Source organism: Apus apus, chromosome 18 (assembly GCF_020740795.1).
Source record: "Apus apus isolate bApuApu2 chromosome 18, bApuApu2.pri.cur, whole genome shotgun sequence".
Lineage (NCBI taxonomy): Eukaryota > Metazoa > Chordata > Aves > Apodiformes > Apodidae > Apus > Apus apus.
Genome location: NC_067299.1, coordinates 11212629 through 11231844, shown reverse-complemented (window position 1 = coordinate 11231844; position 19216 = coordinate 11212629). Strand labels below are relative to the sequence as shown.

The following is a 19216-nucleotide window of genomic DNA, read 5'->3' as shown; positions in this document are numbered from 1 at the left end:
CCCGATTAAATGTCTTATCCCTACTCAAAGAGTTATATGACAAGACCAAACCAGAGCCCTGAAGGGAACAATACCTTAGCTTCTTCTGCCATTTTCTTGTCTTCATCTATCTCCTCAGTCTTGGCAATGTAGTCTTCTCCTTGATGTTTTCTTCTCTTCTGCTTGGGGGCCATGAAACCTTGCAGAAACTTCTTAACAACACCAGCCTGGAGTGCAATCACACACTCTCCAAAATCCTTCAAGCTCTCCAGTGAGAACACCTGTTGGGAAGAGCACAGGATCATGTTAACAGTGGGATGCTCCTCTCCCTGTTGTTTGAGATGGGTCTGTCCTGCAAATGGATACAAGTGACACTTCATGCAGTGTTGTTATCTGACATATTTGGTTATGGCATCAGCATTTGCTGCTGCTTCTGCTAGAGTCCACACTGAGCTGGTGATCATGCATGGTGCTGTTCAGAAAAAGCATCATGCCTTGAAAAAAAGACAACAAACCAAAACCACCAAACCCACAACAAACCACCAAAACCCCAAATCCCTGATAACCAAGCACCAAACCATTCTTCCACACCTATAGGGACTTCACTTTTCCCCTCCTAATGCTTACAGCCCCATTTACGTGGGGAAGATTCTGCAGTGACTCAGAGTGCAGGTTAAACAGAGATTTAACCATGTCCTTTGGTAGGAGGAGCACACTCCAGTCACAGGAGTCTACCCCCACCAGGCAGATTTATTCCCTCTTCAAGGCACTCAGTGCACCAGTAACACTCACATGAGCTAGGCTGAACTAGCCAAAGCACTAAAAATTCCTACTTTAGTTCACTGCACAGTTACATCCTTGTGTTGACACACCCATGAGCAGAACATCCATTAGCCCTGGAACTGGGGCACAATCATTACCCCAAGCCTAAAGTGGCCTGAATTTATGAAAACAAAACAAAATCCAAAAAAATCCCCAAACCACAAAACAACTCCAAAATGGAACACTGCTGTCTCAACAAAACATGCCTGCTTTGATGCAGAAGCTAAAAATCAGAGTTCTGGTGATGCTCCATAAAGAAGTCTGCCACCAGATGAAGGAAGCAGGACAATTCAGCAGCTGTGCAGGACATGGAGCTCCAACACTGGGACTCACCTACACCGAAAGGACCAAACTAACAGCTGTGTAATCTTGAAATAACAGTTCAGAAAGAGAGGACACATGACAAAAATGATTTTCCTGATCCTGTCTGAGGAGAACAAAAGACTCAACACCTTCCCCAGAAAGCATTAGCTGGTGCTTGTTCACTCACTTTCGCTTCATATTCTGGTGTCACATCAATATATCCCAGGCCTCCTTTTTGCAGCCGAGTCGCAACCTCAATCAGATCACTCCGGAGATAGTTCAGCAGTTCCTGGTGGCCATCACAGGATTTGAGGCCCAAGTTCTGTTTTCGAGCCAAATGGATCGAATGTGTGATGTCCTGATACCTGGAAAATCAAAACCAACCTTTGAATTCAGGCAGGCCACTGTGCTGCGAGCTGTGCAGGCACTGGGGCAACAAAGGCATCCATGGTGATCTACATGCTCCACCAGTGCAGAACGTTCTTTGAAAGACTCTTGAAAGCACGTGGTAGTTCTGGCTCTGAGTGGAACAGCACTGCCTTTGTTTCCAGCTGCAAAGAACAATGTAAAGACTGACAGAACCTCTTCAGTTTAGGGCATCACTTCTCATAAGCCTGCAGTTACTGCCCAACAGGAACAGCGATTTCTCATCCTCAGTGTCCATCCTCTTCAGCACAGGCTCGATCAAACAAGGTGCAGATTGCTGCCCCAGGAATGGAAAGGCTTGCTGAGACAGGGACAGGCTTTGACTTTGAGAAGGCACACAGGAAAAAAAAAAAAAAAGGCAGGCTCACCTTTTCTCCAACCTCTCCTTCAACTGGCTCTCTCTTACTCCTTGGGGGTGCAGGCAATCCAGCAGCTCATCCAGATCCTTCTGACTGTCACAGAGAAACCTGGAAGATAAAACATGCACCACCATCAGCTAATGTGTTTCTGTGGTAAGACAATTCCTTCTTCTAAGTAGCTCACAAGCATGAGCACACAGAGATGACAAGTAACCATTATCCCAACCCCATGGATCAAGGTGAAACACTTCCAGGAACCCTGGCATAAGCATTCTGACTTGGACTGGCCTTGTTTCAAGGTCTCCAAACGTAGCCAATTCTGGGGTAAGAAAAAAACCACCCCAACAAAATAAACACAGAACTGATTTATAGATTTCTCCCCATCAAGTTTATTAAACCACTGACATTTGAATGTAGTCATCTACTCCAGGGATTAGACTCACTAAGTTGCAGTCAGTTGAAATAATGTGAACATCATTTTAGATGCACTAGGAAAGATTAACGTGCCATGCACTGCACAGCAATTTAATCATCATTGCTGCAGAACCTTCAGCTTCTTCCATTAACCCAAAAGCCCCTAGATTAACCAAGGATATGTCCTTGCTTACACCACATCTGCTGGTGATGTACACCTGTGGCTGTGAAGGCCCTGCAGGCACAGACCTCCTCCTTTCTAAGAAGCTCACCTTAACTTGAAAGCTCTCATGCAGGATGTGAAAATGATATTTATCAGTTTTAAACCTTTCTGCTCAGAAAATCCTTCAGGACAGTAATGGTAAATCAGCAGTCAGCTGAAGCTAAAGGGGGAAAACTTCGCAAAGTCCTCTCCAACTGGTGTTCTCTGTGATTCTGGAGTATGATTAAGTTTTAATGCTGGGTTGTAGATGGAAACTAGTTTAAAGACATGAAATTCTACTCTTCTGATTTTCAAACTCTACTCTAGGACACCATGGAGGCTCCTCACCTGATGTGGGCAGGGATTCAATCTCAGTCTCAAAGCTCATTTACAGAAAAGAAGACTAATCCCATATCTTCTAGAAGAGAATTGCTCCTTAGAAGACAGAAGAGAAGGAATAACAAAATCAACCTTACATGGAACCAACTGCAAAGGACCATGATGTGATCCTTACCAGCCACTGAGAAGACTCCAGATCTAATTTTTCTTCCTGAGCACAGGCTCAGATGAGCCAAGCAACAACTAGAGAAAGATGCTGTTCTGGCTCCTCTTGGAGTAACAGTATCCACAATGCTTATTTTTCTGGCAGAAATACTTACTAAACATCATATCTGAAAAGAAAATATTTCAGAGTTCTAGTATGCTCATTTTAGGGGAAATGGCCTCACAATGTGCATTGCTTGTAAGTTAATTAATAAAGCATAGGATTGTTTAAAAATAAGAAAAAAAATAGTTCCTTGCCCGTCACCTGCTCCAGTTCACTCCAATCCTGCAGGCACCCTCAGTTCACACACTGAGATAAAATCTTTTGGCCACCACTATCCTCTGTACAACCTCACTGAGGGACACAGGATAGAGCAGCTCCAATCATCTTTTCACCCACTGGAGTCTAGCACAGGAACTTCAAAATTAGTAGTGACTCAGGGCTGGTCAGAGGATCCAAGAGGCATTCACACAAATCTGTAAGATGGTAACTTGTTTCTTTTTCTTACAGATGCCACTTATGGTGGCTAATCAGCATTCCTACCTTCACTGGAAGATCTACAGCCAGACCACTGCCAGGACTAGCATTTTGAAGTCTGCTGGGTTTCTGCTAAATAAAGAGAAATTTCTCTAGAATATTTGGTATCAAATTGCTTCCAAACCATTGGGGCAAACTTCAGGATTGCTCCTAAGCCATATTTTAGGAAGAAGAATCTGTCACAATACTAGCATGGAATAAACCAAACTTCCAAACAGTTGCCCTGCAAACACCCAGAAGACGACTATTTCTCAGGCATGTTGAGAAAGTTGCCTGAGGTCATGATGAAACATCAGTCACTGCTGGTAATACACCACAGGATCCAGTTGGAAAATATCTGTGATGACCCTGACCCAGCTTTCTCAGCTTTCCCCCATGGCTACAAATCTAAGGGGGAAATTCCCTGCACAGTTTTGTCTTACTGTGAATATGAAAGGGCACTGGAAACCATCAGCATCTGGTGCTTGGGTTCTCCAGTGTTCTGTGGCTTGGGGAAGGACAACACGGGCTGCTGGCCAGTTTGAGAAAGTAGTTATCAACCTTTTTCAAAAGCTAGGGTTAAGCCCTGGCACAATGTTGTTCCTGCTGAAAAGGAAATGGGACAGGGAATGGAAAACATCTGCAACAGGTACTTGCATCTTCCCAGTTTGCCCTGAGAGTAAGAACAGTGATTTCTGGGAGAGAGAACTGTTCTACATTGGCTTGAATTCAAATGTGCAAAATACAAGCATATAAAGAGCTGTGTCAGTCTGACTGGTGACACCTTGCTGCTCTGTGCAGCCACAGCTCCTGGTTCTCAGCTTGGCTCCATGCACTCCCTTCTATCCGAAGTAACCACCTGCACCTCCAACCAGGGCTCAAGGAACACGAGGCTGGGAGCACTGATATGAGGGAGACCTCAATGCCTTCTACAGCTACCTGAAAGGAGACATGAGACTTCTCCCAGGTGAATAATGACAGGACGAGAGGAAATGGCCTGAAACTGCACAAGGGAGGTTTAGATTGGATACTAGGAAGAATTTCTTTACTGAAAGAGTGGTCAGGCACTGGGACAGCCTGCCCAGGGAGGTGGTTGAGTCACCATCCTTGGAGGTATTCAAGAAACATGTAAATGTGCAACTTCAGGGCATGCTCTAGTGACAGAGATTGTAGGGTTGGCTTATTTTTTTGAGTGGGTATTATTTGGTGGAGTGTCTATGGTGTTTGTGTTTGTTTGGGGTTTTGTTGTACGTGTGGGGTTTGGGTGGTGTGTTGTGTGTTTGGGTTTTTTTGTCCTGATGGTTGGACTCTGTGATCTCAGAGGTCCTCAGTTCTGTGATAAGACAGGGCTGGCACTTTAAACAAGGGAGGCTGCAGAGCTGTGAGCTTGTGGGTCTTGGTAAGAGGGAGGGGACAGCAACGGGTTCCTGCAATGTGGCCTGACAGAAGCTGACAGTCAGAGTGATGGGAAAGACGCTTTTGGGAGTACGAGACCAGATGGAGGTCTCCAAACTGGTTTGAAAGAGGGAAATCCTGACTGGACCAAGGGCTCGCTGCATTCCTAAACAACCACCTTGATTATTTTCTTACGTTTCTGGCAGCAAAAGCCAGTAGAGTGGTCAGCAACCAAAACAGACGGGACAAATGGCACAAGCATCAAGCTAAAAGGAGCTCTCAGCTTCCACTCAGACTGATATTCCTATCTGTTCTCGGGCTGCAAGGGACAGAGAAAGGTACAAAACCTGGACTGCAGACTAGGGAATGAAGAAATGAAGAGGACAGTATCTAGAGGAGCCCAGGATCAGTACCTGCTCTGGAGGGTTGGTGGAAACAGGGAAACTCCATCGTAGAATATAGGCGTGAGAATGGAGTCTGTCAGCACCCACTCATGGTTACCTCAAACTGTCTGCTGAGGGGACTCGCCACACCCTGGTGGAGATTCCTGATAGATGAAGAACAAGGGGAGTTACTCTGCAGAGATGCCACTGCTTCCAAACTTCAGCTGCTCTCTGACCAGGACGAGCAAGAAGTCTCCTGCACACTAACATGCTGCAATTGACTCGTGGTTCTTGCAGGAAAGACCAGTGCACACACCTCATGAAGGACTATGGCATGGACAAAAGACTTTTACAGGGACCATGTGCCCAGCAGCTTTAAATAGGGAGATTTTTTAATAAGCATCAACATCAGGGAAAGTGGGGCACAGTGCTGGAAACGGGGAATATGTCTGGAGAAGACAGAAGTAACCAAGAATGTGTGACTCTGAACGGGAACAACGATTCAGCCTCTGCACTTCTAGGACAGAAAACTGGGCCCTCTTCTTTTTGGGGACAAAGTACTGAAAGCAGAAACCACTTCCATGAGATACTGTTTCTGTAGCTCTTGGTAGAAGCACGGAACCTATTTCTCCCTTTCTCAATGTCCTACCAGCTCCCATCTTCAAGGAGGAAAGGGGCAGGACTGAAATATACAACCATCCAGAGAGTCAAACTGGTGTTCATTTCAAAGTCCCATTGGTCTGCAGTGTAAAAAGGTAAAGCTAAAGATGCACTTGGGCACTGTGAGGCTACTCCCAATGCCATGTTAGATGTCCTACCAGGAAAAAGCAAGGGGTGGCAGGAGGTAAAGCAGAACACAAAGAAATGAAGCTTCCTATGCACCACCCCATAATGTTATAGCTGAACAAACACTTGTATCCAAACCACAGGGGGTGTAGCTATCCAAGGACTTAAGTGTGGTCTCAGGGCTTCTAAGGGTGTGCAAGGACAATGTGTAAAAAGCAGTCCAGAAGGAGACACTTCCATAACAATCTATGCTCACAGGGGTCCTTGAGATTGAAGAGATCAATGGCAATGGCCAAAGAGAAGAATAGTTACAGGAATGTGGATTTCCTCAGAGGGAAGTTCTAGTTACTGGCTATTCCCTGAAATAACAGATCTCAGGGGTTGTCACTTGTTTTTTTGTAGAAGCTTACAAGTAACTGGTGGCAGCTGTCAGACAAGCACTGAGCAAACAGGATGTCTTCACTTCTAGAGCTTTAAAGAAAAGGTTATCTGTGGAGATGGCTTTAGGTGGCCTGGAGAGGAACCCACAAAGACAGCACAGAACAATGTTAAGGTAGAAGTGGTTACAATTTCTTTGAAAGCTGCCTCTGTGCCCCCCTTTTCACTTGAAGGGTATCAAGGTCTACACCTGTCTCAGGTCTCCCAGTAGCACTGCTTAAACTCCACACCCTGACACTGCCAACCTGCTCAGCAGAACCACACAGAGCCATGATACTCAGCAATCAATCAGCAAGTGCTCTCACTGTTAGCAGGCTTTCCCAGCAGGTACCCAAAGGGCCAAAAATCAGAAGGCACTGTGGCCTAAGAACCAGGCAAAAAAAAATCCCACCCAGCTCAGCATCTTACTTCTGAGCAGCAAAAGAGCACAGCAGGCATGCAGTGACATTTCTTCCACCTGCCCCTACAGATTTTGGCATTTGCTGGTTAGAGGACTTCCTTGTTGGCCAGGACAAGAATCTTTGTGCTTAGTAGTCCCCAATGAACTCCTCTTTCAGTGACTTGTCTAACTGGTGCTTTGAACAGGTACCACTTTGAAGATCCACAGCAGCTGGTGGCAGGGAGTCACATACACCAGCTCTGTGCTCTGCAGTGGTGCCTCCCTCTTGACTTCAAACTGCCATTTGCTAGTTTAACTTCCTGACCCTTTTATTTCTGTATCAAAAGAAAATCCTCTTTCTTTAGGAGACTTCTCCATTCTCCTCTAGCATTACTCTCTGTCTCCCTGTTGAACATAAAAATTAAGAGTACTTCTGCAATTTGTTTCATATTTCTTAGCCAATTATTCACTCATGAGAAGAGCTTCCCTCTTACCCTAAGGCAGGCCCTGTACCAACTGATTTTATGAAGCAAGATTGTTCCCCAAGGGGAAAAAAAAAAAAAAAAAGCTTTTGCCCTTAGTCTGTACTTTGGTTTATCATCCTTTTTATTTTCTGCATTTTGACTCAACCATCATTTTTAAGTAGGACTTCTTACTTTTAATAGCTTCCATATCCTGATGTGAACCATACTGAGAATATTTTATTGTTGCTGGTGTTTTGTTTCCAAGTTTCCTCAAACCTTTCATTCAAAGGTAAGAGGCAGCACTTGCTTTGACCATTCGTGTGGAAACTTTCAGACAATCTCCTGTCTTAAAAGCCAAAAGCATTTTAGGCTTTTGGCTGCCACTATAATCTTTTTAAATTTTTATATATATTTTTTTTTTAACAAGCTTCTTAATTATTTTGGTCACTCCTTTTTTTAAAAGGTCAACACCATGTATCACGGTAATCTCATACACAGTAACAGCTCCTAGTAATCAGTCCTGGGAGTGGAGAGACCTGGTTCAAAGAGCTGCCTCTCCTGGGCTGTGTGACTAGTTGCCCCATAAAACACTTCTGCCTTTGGAACCACCCTGATCTCAGTATGTCCTTAAGAACTGCCAACCTGATTGAGCAATTCAACACTTCTATCAAATACTTTGCTTTGTCAAGTTCAGCCTAGGATTACAAGTCACAGGGATTCTTTATTGCTTAACTCATCCAGTTTAGCTCTTATGTCTTCATTCCACAGCAATATGCATGACTAACTTAAGCTTCTGCTTCCCTTATGTAATTTGTCTTTCTACTGGAACACATCTTGCCATTTCTGCTAAAAGAAGACCAAATATTTAGAAGAGGCAGTTAAAAAAAGCAGGGGACTTCCCTGTGGATTGTGCTGTCCTCCACAACCTCCTGTTTATAGCACACATGCCCCAGGAAAGCTCAAATGCTTGAATTTTGGCCACGTGGCAAGATGTGCAAAGGGCTAGACTGAGAAAGGGTGGAGATTTGTCACAGCAATATTGGACAGTGAAGGCACCCAGAGGAATCTGCCATCTCCTTTGACCTGCTAGCAATGAAGAGAAGGGGCAGAGAAATGCCAAGTCAGCACTCCATGTTGATGGTTTAGATGAATCAAGACATCTACAAATTTCAGTCTATTTGACAGTTCCTGGTTGGAGAGCAGGCACAGCTTTAGTAAAGTAGCTCTGACTGGCAGCAGTAGAACTGTGCTTTGGAGCTAAGCTCACAACTGGTGCTACTTATCACAGGCCAAGTGACCCCACTTTGGGTGTCAGCAGTGAAAAACTCTGGAGAAGCCACTGCTAACAGGGGAGCTGCAGGGGCAAGTACTCTGTGAGAATTACTTCTCAGGGTTATCTAAAAAGTGCAGAGTCCTTCCAGGCAGTTTGGTGGGTAAAGCTGCAGTCAGTATTTTCTGGCATGGGGACACTCCCGAGGATTCCTTATGCAAAGGGGAACAGTTGACATAGGAGATTTTCTTGAAAGAGAAAGGACATTGGCAGGGCAAATTACTGGAGCAAGTCACAATCAAACATGCTCAAAGGTGGAGTGTTTAGATTTGACTCACTCAGAAGATATGCTCGTGGCTACTGCTTGGCATTGGGAAGCTTAAAGGGATGACAGGCTGTCAACATGGAAGAATAATCTTGCTAAGCTGTAATTATCAGTAGCAATGAAAATCAAGTCCATGATGTGGTGCTACAGGGGAACAGATGGACACCAGTAGAGTCTGCTGTGAAGCCTTAGAAGAACACGCTGACATGGAGCTGGGGGATGGCTCTGCATGTCTCAAACAGTACAAGAACATCCAGGATACAGGCCTGTCTCCAAATGAAGACTTTAATTTCATGTGTTCAAGGACCCCACATGCCACAATTCAGGTCTTCTGAGATGAAGCATGAAAGAAAACCTAGACATACTTAACTAGGTCACTGCTCCTCTCCTCCTTTTGTTTTTGGTTTGTTTTTTTTTCCAGCAAGGCTTGCCAATGCTGAAAAAAGCACATAGCAATTCTTTGAAATTAACAAGTCCTCTGAATATAAAATATTTAAAAAGCAATGCATCAAAGCAGCATTTTGCCAGCTTAATTTATACTGCCTGTAAGTCTGATTCATTGGGTTGATTATACTGGTTCCACTGGCTCTTGGACTGGCTGCCCTGGGAGCCCATCACTACTAGTAATGATTAGTAACAGGTACTCAAGACGTGCTAAACGCAAGCTTAACAGGTACAGAGTGGGGTCTATCAAATGAAATCTGTCCAGTTTCCTTGACCTCTATGCTCTGAATGCTTTGCAGTCATATAAAAGCAAGTATTACCATAAGTTCTGCCCCTGCTTGGGTGCAGTGGTCTCGGTGGGCAGGTCTGCAGCACGCAGGGCCCGGGGCAGCCTGCTCGCCCGGCCGGCGGCGCCCGCGCTCTTCCTCTTCTCTGCAAGAGAAAAGCACAAGCTGGGAGAGGTGTGTTCTCATCTGTCTTCCCCTTCAGTGAGCAGGTTCATTTTGCAAAAACCAACCTCTCCAGTTAAGTGCTTACATTCAGCATCTAGGCCAGCAACACATTTATCAGGGAAAACTAACCCAGGCTTGATCTGCTAAAGGTCACACTGTGTTTATAGAAATACAGGAAAAGATGATGGATTTGTAAAGAAACTACTGCATCATAAAGCACATTCATGCAACCAAAGCATTCCTACTATTTCAGATACATAAAACTACCATCACATTTCAGCTATATACTGACAAAGTACTTTTAGAACTGAACAAGTTGTAACTGGGATGTATTTGTATTTCTGAGCATCTTAGACAACAGTTGGATGTAAATTTAAACCTTTGCTTATTTAAGCCTTTGCTTAACACAAGCTCCAGAAGGAAAATGCTGAAATCTTGCATACCAGCTGGGTAAGTACCTGGGCAGTACTTGAGAAATTAATACAGCTGGCAGCAAGCTGGTGTGCAGGAACAGAGCTGGTCAGTATCTAAAAGTTCACAGAAGAAAACATACCCACTGAGAGCCACTGAATGGAGTCACCTCCAGCTCAACAAGTCACCAAGACACAGATGGCTGGAAAGTTACAGTGAGATTCTTCATACAGGTTTGCCCTGTTCCATTCTTCTACAGATGTCTGCTCTGACCACTGTCTAAGACAAATTCCCACAGGTAGGACTCCCTGATTTAACACAACAGAGCCTTTCACACACAGCACTGCTGTAGGTGGACTCAGTATCATCCCAGGATGTTTCAAAAGCAAGAAATGATCAGGACAGAAACTGCAACTAGAGTCAGACTGTAGCATGCTCTTCTGCACCAGGAACTATTTCCACCTAGAAGTGTTGTTTCCCTTCCCACAGACTGATTTTTGTGCAAGTCCATGTTCTGCCTGCAGTGCTCTACCACCCAGGCTCCTCAGCAGCCAGGCAAAATGATAGAGGAAGCACTAGAACTTCAGCTGGCTGCTGCACCTCAACTGCACGCTGAGTACAAGGTGAAGAGCAGGCTGAGAGGACATGTGCAAGGGGATTGTTTGCCAAAATAGCCTCAATCAGCAAAGCTATCAGTATCTAGAAGGCTGTCCTGCTTGAGACTATCTCAGGGCTTAATCCAAGAGTTTCACCACTGATGGAATGTGAGCACTGGGATGGACACCCTCACTGGCTGCAGCACACAGCTGTCTACTTGTCCAAAGAGTCTGGCACACCACACCTCAGCAGGCTCAGAGCAAACCATGGGGATTAGTCCCCAGCTAACATCACCCTGAGTGCTTTTAAGGAGAGGTGATGGTACACCACGGTCCTTACGGGGTGCACTGCAGGCAGTCTCAAGACATGGAGCAGCAGGAGGGAAATCTTCAGGAGCAGGAGCCTCGCTGTGTGCAGGCCTCTGGAGTTTAAAGAGGGCTTAAAACTAGAGTATCCCCATGAAAACATCCAGACCAGACACTTCTCTCTCACATTCACAAATCCATGCTAACAGTCAGATGGCAACCAAGGAAATGCCCACAGAGCAGCAGGCTGATCCTACCTCCTGGGCTGCAGTCCTTTTTCAAATCTTCTTTTTTCTGATGGGGAAGGATGAATCTGTAGTCTATACTGTCATGTACCCAGCCTTTCTCAATGAACAAGCCAGGAACCTCATCAGAAAACAGCCAATACCTGTAGGAAACATCAACATTAACAGGTACCTGTCTCCTCTATGGGCTACAGTTACACACATCCACCTTTATTTGCACAGAAGGAAGAAGCACCTGAGTGCCTGACTCAGTAAGACCCGAGCGCATCTACGTCTTGTTATTAGCACAGTTGAGCAACATGAAGGGCTTTTATTAGAATCCAATTTAAAAACAATTGTGCCCAACAAATGTGGAAAAGAAAAAGAGCCTGGTAACTAGGTTATTGAGCACTGATGCAAGCACTTGAAGCTCCAGTCATCAGTGGATCCTGACCTTCACTGAAGACCTCAAAGAGCTGGCCATGTAAACCAGTGAAGGCCATTACATTCCACATACACAAAAGCCTCCCTTCTGCTCTCCCCCACCATTCAATACACAGTGAGTCCTCCCAACACCTTCATACCAATCACTTCTTAGGGACTGCCACCTGATAAAGCCCCTCTCAGGGGAGAGCTGGCAGCACAGGATCATTTCCTTGCCTACCTGTTATGATTTCGATCGGTGCCAACCGGGGTCCTGCGCATCACCAGCTTGGCTTTGGCAATTCCATCCTGGAAATTCTTCTCAGCTGCAGCTTTATGCTTCCGGATTCTTTCTTCCTCTGCCTCTTTTTCCATCCTCACTGTTGGAATTAGCACACAGAAGCATTAGCTTTCTTTTATTTTATCCAGACATCGATATTCTATTTTACTCCTCCATGGGGGTAAAAAATAAACAAGTTATTTTTAATTTTGGTAAGTATTCTTTAAGCACAGCCACCCATCCTTCATCCTGCTTTCTACCCACCATCCTAGAAAAAGCTCAAGAATTCTTAAGAAGGCATCATAAGGATGAACTGGGCAGAGGAAAGAGGAAAGTTTAGATAAAAATTGACTGGAGAAATTTGTCCTTATTATTGTATCTCAGTCTAGACCAACAAAGTGGCATCCATTGCTGTGCAATCCCACTTAACAACAGGGTCAAGGATCTTTACCTGCAGCACAACAGACAATAAGGACTCCTGCTCTGGCCAGCTCAAGAGCTGGGAGTGGTCTGGCTGTGCCCCTTGAGCTCAGCATGGACACCTGCATTTCCACACCTGCAGCTCTGGGGAATGCTCTCCCCACAGTCTCACCAACCCAAAAACCTGCTCTGGCACTAGAGAGGCCTTTCCCAGCCACCCAGTCACATCTAACACACTCCTCCTGCATTCCCATAGCATTCAAATAGAAACCTCAGCTTTCCCACTCACAACAGAAGTATTGGCATTTCAGGAGCTCTCAATATCCATGGCTATTGACAAAAAAAAGAGGGGAAAGAAAAATAGGAAGTGGCCTAAACCCTTGGCAACTCCTTGGCAAGAGTCTTACAGAACAAACACGTTACTTCACATCTCTAGGTAAGGACGAAGAAGCAAGGCAGCTTCTGCCAAGGGGACAACCATTAAAGGCAGGAGGATTTACACTTCTCATGATGGTTTAAGAGTCTCTCTACACTTCTGCTCATCTCTGAAGGACAGGTCTGCTTTCACCAAGAACTGCCTGAATAAAGAGGAACAAAACATCAAATTGAGTCACACTGGCTTTTCAGAACCTGATCTGTCTAACAAAAGCATCACCCCTCCACGACTTGCACAAAAGGCTATGGGCAACAGTGTCATGTGTCCTGAGAAAACCTGAGGGGGAAAAAGAAGAAGGATGAAGAAATTAAGGATTATCTTTGCATGACAAAAGAGGGCTTGAAGCAGATGGAGTCAGGCCATATGGAAGGGGTGAGGTGGAGTGGGGCAAGTATGTTGGCTGCTGTCCTAGGGAGAAAGGTAATTTCTTGCTAGGACTTTTCCCAGGGCTACTACCCACTCTTTCTCTTCCAGATTTTCTGAATCAAGACAGGTTTGATAACAGTTGATTAGTGAACACCTGGTAAGTCTTTGAAGTCCTGCCAATGTAATCAATCCTGCCTGATTAGAGGAGACGTACTGAAAAATATATCCTTGCATTTGTTACACCAACCTGATTGATCAGCTTTTGTACAATAATATACCAACAATGTACCAAAAATACAGCTACACACAGTAATTGCAGCAGGGCAAAACTGTCCTGTTAATCCATACCTGCCAAACACAAGGAGCTGCATAATCTGTGTCTGTAAATATCAACCACATGAGCTCTTCCCATGTCCAAGCACTGAGAACAAGCAGCACCAGCCAGTCTCACAGTTCCAAATGTCTCCTGTCACCTACATCCCAGCCTCACAAACCACATCAGGAGGCCCTTACTGCAGGAAGCACCATTCTCACCTTCCACTAGGAGACAGTGGTGATCCAATTTCCCCAGGATTTCTCTCCTTGATCCTTTTTTAAGACTTGCTGCTGTCATTTCACACCAGCACAAGAGACATCCCTCCTCCTCAGTGTCCTCTTCTCCAGAGCCAAGACCCCAACCCAAACAAGCCACATTGCCAGCAAATTCTTCAGTGCTCACACCATGGGATACGGTGGGCACTCCTGAGACAGGTATCTTTTGTATCCAACTGTAAACACTAGTTGCAGCAGGTACCATCAAGTGCCAGAAAAAGGAAGAGGCGAGGATAGAACAGAAACTTGAATTTACTCATATGCCAAAACTGTTCAAACAACATAAGAACAAAGACCCCAAACCAAAGGATTCCTCCCCTGCATCTCATTTGGAATTGTGAAGCTAGGCCCAGCTGGCACGTTCCTCTCTCACAGCCTTCCTCAGCTGTAGAGCTTCCAGCTCTCCATTCTCCTCCAACTGACTGTACAGGAGCTACTGCCCCATGGAGAGATAAGACAAAGAACAATTACTAAGTGCTGCAGTGACATGGAAATGGAAGCAGCTTGACTTTCACTATCAAGAAAATACAGATACTAATCCTGTTATCTCAACAGGGAGTTCTGTATTGACTTCTTTTGAAGTCAAGAAAGAACAACAACAAAAAAAAATTGTGCTTTCCTACACTGGGTTCTTTTTTGAGCTGAGACTAGCTTGGCAGCACGAGCTACAACCTTGATAGGTTTAATTTGAGAAAGGTTAGTGTTCCCAGTGTGACAGATGTTACCAGAGTGGTGAAAAAGAAATCTGGCTGTGAGATAGGTATCTATATACAAGTAAAAAAGCAGCTGCCAACAACACACCTATTGTGCAGTGGTTCATATATAGATATATATACATTTTGAACCACTGCACAATAGGCTTTTTGTCAGCAACTATTCTTTTACTTCCCCCAGAGATACTAACATCATTAAAAGCAAATGCAACTGAAGTGGTGTGAAAGCCAGAACACTGAAATAGCCCACAGAAAGCCCACGTGATGGCAGAAGCACATGAATGCAGTTCTCATGGTGGTTGCCCAGAACTATTTTTCACATACTGAAAACACACCAGCCCACAAGTCTGAAGATCAGCTCTGAGCTGCTAATCCTGCAGCCCAAACTACTGTGCCCCCAACCTTAACCAAGATCTTTGGTAATTTGCAGGTACCTTTATGCCTGAGAGCAACTGCTTAACAGGTAAAAGAAGCCCTGGATGCCTGAAATATTGTGGCTTGTTATGTGGAAAGGAAGCAATATAATTAAAACCTTAATGGACAGTTTAATCCTTCCTTCCCTGCCAGCGAGACCTAGTTTTCCTGGTGGAGTCCAAAAGAATGAATTAAACTTCCTCAGCACACAAGCCAAACGATTCTTACCTCCACCAATGTAATACTGCTTTTCTTCATATATAACTACTACAAACTATCAAGTGCAAACAAGAAGCAGCATCCCAAGGGGTAGTGTCCAAACTGTATTGAATTTTACAGTAAAAGTGTACCATGAACTTGAACTTGCTATGAAACCTGGAAGTCTACAAGAACTGGGGCCAAGAGGCCATTTCACCACAGCATGTTAGATATTTGGTGTTCAGTTTTTCTGGAGAAGCAGGACAGCACTCCAGATCTTCAGCAGCTTTTTGATGCTTCTGAGATGAACAGTAGATCTGATACTTATTTTCCATGTGAGACATGGTTGTATCCAGTCCACTTCCCTAAGTGTCTCAGGGTATTCCACATTATTTAACTATTGCTGGTCTCCTAGAACTGCTACTCCCAAATTCCAGCCAAAGCACATAAAGCCAGTCTCCACATGGGATGCTTGTCCCTCAACTGTTTCAGAAGGGAAATAACAGCCTAGAAGTGCTATGCTGTCCACCTTCCACCTGCCCAGTACCCACATTACAACCAAAAAGATCTCTGTATTGTAATTTCAAAGTATTTTGCTATTCCTATTCCATACTCCTCAGCAAAAAGAACAACCTACACAGAGGTATCCAAACTTTGGCAATGCAACTGGTGATATATAGAGGTTTGAGTGGACAGTTTACTTATATTTATTCAACTCAGTAACTAATTCTTTAAAGTGAGACACTGAACTGCAATTTCCTGCAGAAGTTCTTGCCTGGGAGAAGGGCTGCTAGCATCAGCCTGACACTGTGCACAGCAGCAAAGCTGCAAGAATGTGTTTCAGGGCAGGAATTATCTCCTCTGCACGTAAGAGCCGGAAGATGCTTGAACATAAATAATGTTGTTTTCTATGCCCAAAATAGATTTTTCTGTTCTCCAGTCTTCCCAGGCCTGACAGAATAGAAAGGTACTGAACAAGACACCCACAAATAAAAATCCAGCAGCAGCTATTGCTTTTTCTTAACAGTCCAGTTTTCAAGCTGCCATAGAAACCACAGCAGCTCAATTACACTTCTCCAGTGAATAAAACTCCTAAGAACAGGTAAGGCTTTTGAAAACAGTCTGTCACTTTTACCATTAACTGATTCCCCTCTACTTTCCTGCTATTTTTATTACCTCTCATTTGTATTTCTTGTTGCTCCCTCTCTTTCTTGGCTTGGATGGCAAGAAGGCGCCTGCTCTTCACAGCACTGATCATATCAGCCTCTATTTCTGCCCGGTGTTCTGTTTTCATCATCTCATTTTTTTTCTTTTCATTTCTTCCCATCACATTCTCATCCTTCCCGTTCTCCTTGTTTTTGGCCACCATTTCCTTTCGTTTCTGTTTTTCTGCCCTCTTCTTGTCATTTTCTTCCTTCAGGACAGCCAGGCGCTCCTTCCACAGCTCAGCTGACGTCTGCTGCTTGGCCTCCACGTGGTCCTGCACCGAGTAAGTCATCAGGATCCGGTGGCACAGAGCTCCAAGGATCCGCAGCTTCTCTTCAGGAGTCAACTCAAAGAACTCTGATGTCTCCAGCTTCTCCAAAAACTCATCCTGTACTTCGTTATCCTCAAAAGCTGCTGAATCCTTGCTTTCGTCCACGTTATCCGAGACCTCGCTTTCCTCCTGCACATCTGACTTGCGCAGGCACAGGCGAACCAGCTCAGAGGCAGAATGCAAAGTCAGGGGTATTTCAGAAAGCTTCATTCCCAGCTCAGCATAATCTTCAGCAATTTCATCCTGCAGCAGGGTCTGAAGGAGAATGACCAGTACTCTGTTCAAATAAAGGAAGCCTCCCTTTTCTGCACAAAGTGCTTCCATCAGGGAAACTGCCGTAATGGGATATTGAGCGTCTGGCATCAACAACCCTGAGTAGCAGCTCAGGAACTCCACCACCATGGCAACATCCCCGAAGAGCGCATTAGGAAGTCCTTCTGGAGTATCAACCAGTTTAAAAGTAGGCAAGGTCTTCCCTTTCAAATCTTGGTCCTCAAATCTTTTCTGTTTTTCCAGTTTTTCCTTCATCTCCTTCTCCTTCCGCTCCTTTGCTCTCTCCTTCAGTTTCTCTTTCAGCTTCTCCCTTTTCTTCTTCATGTACTCCTTTCGCTGCTCCTCTGTCATGGTGGCCCATTTCTTCCTGTGCTCCAGAAGCTCGTAGCGCTTCTGTACTAACCCTCTCAAATCCTCAGGGAGACGGGCACGATCCTCATTTGAGAGCAACCTGGCTGTTTTGGAGATGATACAGGAAAGAGCACTTTTTTTGTCTTCCCTGTCTTTGTTTTCTTTGTAATAGGCAATGAGATGGAGCGCTGCAGGAGGGAGATGTTTCTGGGGTTTGCTGGAAGACCTAGGGGTGCCTCCAGAATTCCTGGGAGACCTGGACACCTTAGTGGTACCTTTAGCCATGTCCAGTAGTGTCATTTGTTTCATTTTCATCTTAGGGGTCTTCAAGCCTTTCCTAGGAGACTTTGATTTCCCTGGTGACTTCTGCCCATTCAGGACCCTTTTACCTCTTTGCTTTTTGTCCAAGGATTTGTCGCTGCCCTTCCCCAGACGGCTCTTCTTTGGAATGTGAAAGTTAGAACCAAGTTTAGCAGGTGACACAATTTTCATCACCTCTTCCAGCTCCTCTTTAGGACATTTTGAATTCTTAGAGTTTTTCATCTTCAGGGGAGAGGCAATAATAGATTTTTCCAAATGCACGTGGCACCACAGAGTAGGGCTCAGTGTCTGGGCCAGGGATGACCCATCAGTTTTGGATTTCTTAGGAGGCTTTCTGTCAGGTGATCCAGAGCTCTTCCTCTTGGTTGAGGGGTTGAGAGTCATATACTAAAATAAAGAATGATTTTATATTAGTATTTAAAGGTAAATAAAGGTGGTCTAGATCCTTTTCTGTCCATTATTTTTGCCTATGTTTATTTTCAAGGCATTTTTCCAATGAACTAGGAATACTCTAAATGTTAAAGGTAACAACAGTCTTCTGAAATACTTTCAATATTCTGCATTGTAGTCACTACACTGGTTATGAAGTCATTAGCTCACTACAGAAAGTTCGCATTAAACTTTACAAAATGAAACACTACACAGAATATTAAATGCCTCCTACTACATTACATAAAATAATTTTGTTTCTACCTCAAAGCTGGTGTAGAAGGGGTTTGCCTGGAAAACCCTGACATTGGTTCCAAAAACTCTCCCTCTGCTCAGAGGTCTCCTACTGGGTCACGTAGGGTTCAGTCCTGGACCTCACCCAGAGGAAAAATGAAGGAGCAGAGAAGTGGTTGGTGACAGGTGTTCAGACATTGGCTTCTGAACTGCCTGAAAGCACCTGGAATGCAGGTGAGACAGGATTCCACCCTGCAACAATGTGACTTAACATCTGACTGGTTTTAAGCTGCTGAAATAACCTACCTGCCAGCACAGAACAGTTCCACCCAGAGCCAGAAAGAGGCTGATTTCAGGACCACCTTGGCATCTCAAATTCAGTTTTAGGATGCATCCAGAATACTAATATATTTCAAGAAGTGATACAAGATATCACCTATAGGTTATGGATAAATTTACCAGAAAAGAGGCTGAACACTTGAGATCCCTTAGCAATAAAGAATTCTAGTGGTATGCACAGCAAAAGGTGCAAGCATCTAAGAAGCATTTCTTTCAGAACAAACATACATAAATGTGATCAAGTTCAATATTCCCATTTTCTGACTCACTGATGTTCACTCCTGGAGGCTTTAGCTGGAGAGTCCTCGTTAGCTCATTATGGAAACTTTTACTGGAGATTGCACAACCACCAAATTCAGTGCCTGCATAACTTCATTCTTGTGTTGAAATCTTTGCTGAAGAGAATGACCTAAGCCAAAGGCATCCAGCTTTGAAGTGATTCATGTAATTCAT

The 19216-nt window shown here is 44.5% G+C and overlaps 1 protein-coding gene across 3 annotated transcripts in view; it reads right to left on the bottom strand.

Moving 5' to 3' along the window:
• BAZ1B (bromodomain adjacent to zinc finger domain 1B) overlaps nt 1–19216 on the bottom strand; it is a 51657-nt gene that overhangs the window by 14674 nt on the left and 17767 nt on the right. For all 3 annotated transcript variants that reach the window (XM_051635320.1, XM_051635319.1, XM_051635321.1), the window contains 7 exons: nt 16456–18148; nt 12103–12241; nt 11472–11602; nt 9770–9881; nt 1899–1997; nt 1292–1469; nt 75–260 (listed from right to left, as the gene is read on the bottom strand). In XM_051635320.1, coding sequence (XP_051491280.1) covers nt 75–260; nt 1292–1469; nt 1899–1997; nt 9770–9881; nt 11472–11602; nt 12103–12241; nt 16456–18148 — 2538 coding nt within the window. The remainder of the gene's footprint in view (nt 1–74; nt 261–1291; nt 1470–1898; nt 1998–9769; nt 9882–11471; nt 11603–12102; nt 12242–16455; nt 18149–19216) is intronic.